The sequence below is a fragment of the Teleopsis dalmanni genome, chromosome 2 (assembly GCF_002237135.1).
Source record: "Teleopsis dalmanni isolate 2A chromosome 2, ASM223713v2, whole genome shotgun sequence".
Lineage (NCBI taxonomy): Eukaryota > Metazoa > Arthropoda > Insecta > Diptera > Diopsidae > Teleopsis > Teleopsis dalmanni.
Window position 1 is genome coordinate 99,811,275 of NC_051847.1, and position 8,784 is coordinate 99,820,058.

General features: G+C 32.5%; 1 protein-coding gene across 1 annotated transcript in view; it reads left to right on the plus strand.

Moving 5' to 3' along the window:
* Positions 1–8,244: 8,244 nt before the first annotated feature.
* The window catches only part of LOC119675173 (fork head domain-containing protein FD3-like), an 18,640-nt gene continuing 18,100 nt past the window's right edge, over positions 8,245–8,784 (plus strand). The window contains exon 1 of the mRNA XM_038086362.1: positions 8,245–8,294. Coding sequence (XP_037942290.1) covers positions 8,245–8,294 — 50 coding nt within the window. The remainder of the gene's footprint in view (positions 8,295–8,784) is intronic.

The following is an 8,784-nucleotide window of genomic DNA, read 5'->3' on the forward strand; positions in this document are numbered from 1 at the left end:
CATATTCTTTCGCCTTACAATCATTTTGTTTTATTTATATTTATTTTTAGTCCATATTGTTCGCTGGTGGTGTTAACACTGTTTACTAGCTCTTGTAGGCCACTTAAATTGTCGGCAATAAGCGGTGTCGTCCACGTATCTGATGTTATTAATGAAAACGCCGTTTACCTTCACACCTTGTCGAATATCGCTAATGGATTCTTCAAATATTTTTTCTGAATACACATTGAATAACAGTGGCGACAATATGCAACCCTGTCTAACTCCTCTTGAAATGGATATCCCTTCTGTTATATCACCATCGATGTTTACATGCGCAGTTTGTTGCCAGTACAAATTTTTAATGCATCGGATTTCCTTGTCATCAATATCAATGTTTTGAAGAATTTCTATAAGTTTATCATGTTTCACGTTGTCGAACGCTTTCTCGTAATCGATAAAACAGAGAAAAACGTCTTTGTGAACGTCTTTACAGTTTTGAACTAAAACTTGAATACATAATAGTGCTTCCCGACTTCCAAGTCCTTCCTTAAAACCAAATTGTGATTTCCCCATCACTTCTTCGCATTTTTTGTATATTCTGCCGTGTATAATTTTTAGAAAAATTTTTAGAGCATGTGACATAAGGCTGATAAGTCAGTATTCACTAAATTTTTTTGCATTTTTCTTCTTAGGCAGTGTTATGAAGGTAGATTTTACCCAGTAGTCGGGATATTGTCCAGTATCGTATACATGATTAAACAATTTTACTAATAGATTAGTGTTTTCTTCATCAATTAATTTTAAAATTTCAGATGGAATCTCGTCTGGGCCATTTGCCTTATTATTTTTCATCGATTGTATAGCTTTCTTGACTTCGTCTTTAGTTATGTACATTCCAGTTGGCATACTTGTAAAATAAATATCATTATTAAGTCTACTACTATCAGAAAAAACGTTTTCAATATATGTTTTCCAAATTCTTTTCTTTTCATTTATGTCAAAAACTATTTCATTGTCATCACTAATGAGAGATGAAGGAGAGTTTTTTCGATAAATTCCTGCAGTCTGTTTCAGTTTTTTGTGTAGATTGAAGTCATCATGTAGTGATTGCAATCGTTCAATTTCTTGGCATTCATTATTTAACCAAACTGTTTTTGCTGTACGGATCTTACTTCTGATGTCTCTGTTTAATTGCCAATATAGATCTTGTTGTGTATTTTTATACTGACGACGTTCATTTATCAATTTCACTATATCTTCGGTCATCCAATGACTTTTTATTTCTTTCCTATATGATCCAAGAATTTCTTTCGATGAAGATGTAATCGTTGTCTAGAGTTGCTCCCATATATTATTTGGGTTCCTAGAATCAATACTACTAATGCTATGGTTTATTTTATTTTTTAATGAACATTTTATGTCATCATTTCGTAGTTTTTCTAAGTTGAGTTTAAGGCTTGGTTTCTTTTTGCGATTTGATGCTAATCTTATGCAAATTTTCGCCATTAGAAGATTATGATCAGATGGTACATCTGCCCCCGGGTAAGTTGTAACTTTCTTAACTGAAGAGCAAAAACGATCATTAATTAGGATGAAGTCTATTTGATTTCTGATAATGTTATCAGGAGTGTCAGATGGAGATTTCCACGTATATAGTCTATGAGGTGGTAGATTGAACATAGTATTTGAAATCTTTAATTTATATTCTTGACAGAATTGTATTAGTCGATCTCCTCTATCATTTCTTTCACCTAGTCCATACTGGCCCACAACTCCATGAACTTCTCCTCTTCCAACCTTTGCATTAAAGTCTCCTTGAATAAAGTTTATTTCATGTGATTTGGTCAGTCGCATAAGTTCATTTAATTCAGCATAAAAGGATTCTATTTCGTGGTCACTTTTGTCAGCAGTTGGTGCATATACTTGAATAATATTTTATATTACGTGGTTTGGCATTTATTTTCACCATCATAGCCCTATCGGATTTGGGAATGAATCTAGTGACAAATTTTGCAATATCCTTTTTCATTAGTATGCCTACTCCATTACGATGATGTTTGTTTTGGTTACCAGAGTAATAAACCTTTGTGTTTTGAGAAAAGAATTCTCCGCAGTCGGGCCACCATGTTTCGCTTCATTTCTAAAATCGTGTTAGCTAATTTTCCTGCTTCACACAAGCTTCTAGTATTCCATGTTCACAATGTTTAAAGTTTGTTTAGTATTACCTCCGGGGATTCTTAGCACCCTCGTATTGCCGGAGACTTCCATTGTTACATGATATGCTGGGATATGTACTTCAGTGGTTTCCCGTTGCCTTCTGAAGGGTTTATTGTTTTCCGTCAAAACACATTTATATAGCGAGCCAAATACATTTGTCCGCTTTCAGCCGTACCTCTGGTATCAGACGCTGAAACGATAATGTATTAGAAATAAATTGACCTGGGCATCCATCACCATTAATAATATGGTAAAGCACCTCCCCTACACCGTACGGGTTCGCAACGCATGAAAAAATAAGCGGTTTTTGTGGATAGCGCGTTAACGCGTTAAAACGTTTACTTTGCATTTACGTTAATTTATAACAATAAACAACACATGTAATTCGTGTCTATTAAAGAAATAAAATAATATTTGATAATTATAACAACATTATTGACCCCGTTAACAAAATACATGCACAAAAAAAGAATACACGCCTAAATAAAAAAAACAAAATAACAAATGAATTTGAATTCATTGTAGATAAAAAACTCGATAATAAACCTGAATTGAGAAAAAAGTGAAATGCAAGTCAATTTTAGGTTATGCAGTTAGTTCCTGTGGGAGTTCCTGATTATAGCCTTAAATCTGCCAAAAATAGGAACAGATTTTCTTAATAATTTTAGCTTGGAAGTAGATCTGAAGAATAAAACGATTTACTACGGTATTACAAGTATTCAGATAAGGGGTACAAAGAACAATGCACACTATGCGTAAAAACCCAGTATACAACATTCTAAAAGACTACGAAGAAATACGAAACCAGCTACATTTAATAGAACAGTACGAAAAGTCTCACTGGTTCAGTATCAAAGTGCCACAAGGGGAGAACTAATTTTTGCAAAATCTCAGCGATTAAGCCAGAAAAATTATAAAATAGTATGGATGAAGTTTGAATATAGTGACAGTTATTGGACAAACACATTGCATTTAGCAGCGAAATGAAATGGTAAATGGCTATCAATGTGAAGACCACAGGAAATCTACAACTTAATAACACTGGTATCCAATCCACCACATACACGACTTTACCCGTATATTACACAATTCAAAATTTTGTTCAACTATCGACCTGGAAAAACCATATAATCAAATTCCAATACCAGAAGCAAATAGCTCTAAGACAGCAATAACAACCTCTTTCGGCTTACATGAATTCAACGTGATGATTTTTGGTCTATAAATTTTCATACAAACGTTTCGAAGATTTGTGAACGATGTATTAGAATACCTAGATCATGTAGTAACGTATATTGACGACATACGCGTGGCATCAGCTGATCAATGTGGGAAAGTCTACGTTTTAGAAAAAAGTGATTACCTTCCTAAAACATGTAGTTAACGGAAACGGAATTAGTCGCAAAGCCGATAGGGTCAAAGCAATTAAAAATTTTTAAAAACAACAGAAACACGAGAATTAAGAAGATTTTGCGCTTTGTTAAACTTTTACGGGCGTTTTCTTCTGCACACTGAAAAGAATCAGGGTATTCTGTAATAAAAGGTAATAAGAGGTACGATAAGTCCTCAGTTGAGTATACAGTAGCGGCTGAAAAAACATTTGAAGTATGTAAAAATGACCTAGTAAATGATGCGATGTTAGCCCATCCAGCTACAAAATACTACTAAAAATCTTTTTCTCGATTTTTATTCATGTGAAATTAAGCTTATTTAATATGTGATAGTTTGCCATACAGAATCCTTTAATAATTAAAAATACCATCAAAAAATTTTATGATTATTTTGGCAGAGTTTAAGAGATCAAATTATTGCTGTATGTACTTGGAAAGAATACTTTTATTATATTTTAAATAAATTATTGCCTGATCTGCAAATCCAAACTATCGCCACTTATTACCATATTCAGGTCTGCGAGTGTGATTTTATCGCACAATGTTTCTACTAATAAAAATATAAATAAAATTCAAGAACCATAAGTAAGAAAAGATCAAGTAAAGAGTAATGTCGAGATTTTCAAGAAAAATGGGAGCTGCAACATTTTTGTGTTTAAAATAAAAAGAAAAATACTATATCTAATATATGAATCCCATCGGATACGATGGTTGTAGAAAAATGTGATCTGGTTTCTGACGAAATCATTCGGAAGAATCAATGCAATATGGCATAGTGCAATATGCACTATGAAAGAAATTCATAATGAACCATTTCACTATAATCGAAAAAAAGTGTTAACACGACATTAATTTTAAAATTAATTGAATAAAAATTAAATGCGATATTATCGGTTTTGAATCACCTTTTATATGCTATACAACCCAGCTGTTTCCGGATTGTATAGCTAGATTCTAATATCATATCGTTATGCATTTCATCATAATCCTAATAAGCACAAAGGATTATTTGGGTGACTGCAACTAAACGCTGCTTTTCCAAAAAATTTAGTGTTTTGGGAACCAACCAAGATTTCTCTTCTTTTAGGCAAAAAACATTTTTCAAAATGGTCTATACTGTAACCAAAGAATCTATAGTACAAAGAAGTGCCACGCTCATACAAACGAAATACCCACTTTATTTTGCTGGTGGATTTATAATAAATCCACCCAACCTCATGCAACAATGTTCGATCGAGTCACAACTGGTATGATGTTCAGTTCAAACTCATTGCAACCCATAATTGTTTTTATACGCCTGTTTCTTTTGCCTTTCTTATTTTTATTTGTCTATTTAATTAATATACATTGATTTGTAGCGAAGTGAATGGTAAAGAAATCCCTGAAACAATTTTTCGATATACTTTGTTGCTTTATTTTCTTGTACTGAAAAGGCTCATATCATAGGAGTAAAGAGTAATAGAATATAATTTTTTTTTATTGCAAAAAATGATGCACTACAAAAACTATTATGTATGTACAAATGTGATATTGAAGACATTAAGTCTGCAGTACATAAATAAGTTTGTTTTTATTGCACATTTGTGTGTGTGTGCATATATTTTACCTCAAATGGAACTACTTCTTAATAGTTTGAATTTTTGGTGACTTTTTGTAATTATTTTAAAAAATATTTGCAAGATTCATATAAAAGTTTTTGAAAAGTATTTTAAAAAAAATAAAAATATTAGAAATGTAAGAAAAATTTTAATGCAAAAATGTGTAGAAGTCACTAAAACCACTATTAATGCCTACTGGTTTGAGGAAACACATGAATGCTATTTACACCGGATTGAAATGTTAAAATTGGTGTTTACGATATTGCTTCGGAAACATTGCGCATGGACAATATTTAAGAATAAAGCTTCCTCGAATGGAAAAATCAGATTTGAGACATAAATAAATTTGTAATGTGTTTTTACACTACAATTCATAACAATATCAAACAGGTAATTTTGTTTCATATGCTATTAAATTCAAAAACTTATCAAATGTACACAATTTTGACTTCGTCACTGAAATGCTGTTTGATCGTTTGAACATTTTACAGCGAACAAACATACAAACATGCGTATAATGTAATACAGAGGGTTGCATGTATGATTGAATACGAATGCAGTCGGGCTTTTGTCAGCCTTACTCGACTCACATATAGGTTTGAACTGGTCATCATACCAGTTGTGACTCGATCGAACATTGTTGCATGAGGTTGGGTGGATTTATTATAAATCCACCAGCAAAATAAAGTGGGTATTTCGTTTGTATGAGCGTGGCACTTCTTTGTACTATAGATTCTTTGCTGCAGACTTAATGTCTCCAATATCACATTTGTACATACATAATTGCTTTTGTAGTGCATCATTTGTTGCAAAAAAAAAATAATATATTCTATTACTCTTTACTCCTATGATATGGGCCTTTCCAGTACAAGAAGATAAAGCAACAAAGTATATCGAAAAATTATTTGAGGGATTTCTTTACCATTCACTTCGCTACTAATCAATGTATATTAATAAAATAGGCAAATAAAAACAAGAAAGGCAAAAGAAACAGGCGTATAAAAACAATTGTGGGTTGCAATGAGTTTGAACTGAACATCATACCAGTTGTGACTCGATCGAACATTGTTGCATGACGTTGGGTGGATTTATTATAAATCCACCAGCAAAATAAAGTGGGTATTTCGTTTGTATGAGCGTGGCACTTCTTTGTACTATAGATTCTTTGCTGTAACTATCTTTGATTTGTTTTATGTGATGTTCATCAGTTTAAATTGTTTATACCATTTATTTATATAGCCTGGTTACTGGAGGTATTTCTACGCAAGCGAAATTTATTGAATTATTTGATCAATAAAATCAGAATTTACAAATCTTCGAATTAACCTCTTAGTGTTCGCAAAACTTGTGCGGAATTATAACGAATATACATTGTGACCGAAAGGTTTTCGGAGGTTCTCATTTAAAATTCGCGCGCTGTATATTTTTCGATATTTTAAGTTTATGTAGTTTGGCAGCACTGTCCTTAATTACTATGCCAAAATGAGCGCGATCTGTCAGACAGTTCGTTTACGGCAGCTGTTGAAACCAGTTCACCTCAGTAGTGCGTTGCGAAAAAAACAATGGAAAAAAATATTGAACAAAGAGTTTGCATCAAATTTTGTTTTTCGAACGAAATTTCGTGTGCAGAATCGTTGCGAATGCTACAAAAGGCTTATGGGGAATCAGTTTTATCGAAAACTCAAGTTTATGAGTGGTACAAAGCCTTTCAGGACTGTCGTACGACCGTCGAAGACATGCCGCGTTCTGGACGACCTTCGACCTCTACCACCGACGAAAACATTGAAAAGGCAAAGGAAATCGTGTTCAAAAATCCTCATGTGAGTGTTAGAGAGATAGCACGAGAGCTAGGCATCGGTCGTGAGATGGCTCGTTTGATTTTGGTGGACAATTTGTGTATGCGACGTGTCAACGCCCGGCTTGTTCCGATTCACCTCAATTTGTTCAACATTATCAACGATTTTAAGGCCAAACATTCAATAAATACCATCGAACAGCCACCGTATTCACCTGATCTTGCACCGTGTGACTTTTTCCTGTTTCCCAACCTCAAATTACCACTCAGAGGAACGCGTTTTGAATCCATAGAAGACGTAAAACAGAATTCGCAGAGGGAACTCAAAGCCATACCGGAAAGCGCCTATAAAATGTTTTAATGATTGGAGAAACGTTGGCATTTGTGTATCGCTTCTAATGGAGCATATTTTGAAGGAGATAAAATAAATATTGATGAAGATTAAGAATTTTGCGTTTTATTTATTTATGACCGGAAACTTTTCGGTCACAATGTAGATATTAGTATATCTACATTTGCTAGCTACGTTTTAGACAAAAAGGTTCGAAAGTCGTTGATTTTTTCGTATTAAGACAAATAGTTTAATGAAGCAATATTACTTAATAACAAAATTAATGCAAAAAATGCAAATCTATGTAATAACATATAAGTTAAAAACTAGTTTTTTTTAACATGTTACACATACTATAATATGTTACACGTAATAGGACAGAATACCATGAGTTAGGATGAATATTTAAAGATTAAACTTCGTTTGATTGGTAAGAAAGATAAATAAAGTATGGATTAATCATGTCCATTGAGGACACGACGAATATATAGTCAAAAGACAATTCATAACAAATAAAATAATACACAGAAACAAGATCAATGAAGATCAACTAACCTGGTACCTGGTAAACACTACTGACTATTTATGCTATTAAATGTTGTTATTTTAGTTCCTCACGTTTTAATATTTTAAACATAGTGAAATAATATCATATTGTATGTTGGAACCTATTAAGTTAAGGCTGCTTAAGTATATGAAATCATAGAATTCCAATAAAATATTTTCGATATATTTTTTAGATATTTTTCATTAATGATCAAAAATTTTATTTCTCACAATTCAATGACAATTCAAACATTATCCATCAAAAATTCATTCCAATTATTTTCCAACATTTCGGGGTCTTTTTGTGAACAGTTGAACTCAAAGGAGATTCAAAACAAGTTTTAGCAATCAATATATATCCATAGCAATAGTAATTTTTGAAATATGTTATGCCAACAGGTAGTAGTTGGTAATAGTGAAGTGCAAGCAGTGGGGTATGTAAGGGGAATGGTTTTGGAGTTCAACTCTCCAGGCATATTTAGAATTTTTATGCACTACATTAACTAGTTACTTTGCTTAGCTACCGACAGTTGTTGCCCATTTTGAAGTAAATAATGAATACATATTTCATCTATTGTCACATTGTTCAGAGTTGTTAAAGATCCAAATAACAGTCGAAATTAATAATACATTGTTGTTTTTACTCCACTTTAAGCAAAAGAGATATACATTTCGATCACACCTTTCCATAATAAGAAGTTAACACAACCTGAATTTTATACTTTTTACTGATATTCCTAAGGTGTCAGCTAAGCATTATTTGTATTTTTAGGGATTTGTTTCCACATAGCAAATGTGATAATGACACATCACAGTGATTATTTATGTTAACTTTTCAAACCAATACTACATTTGCAAAGATTTTAGATCTCTATCAGTAAACGCAAAATAGACTTTTCCATTAGTTCTAAAATTAAAAAAGTA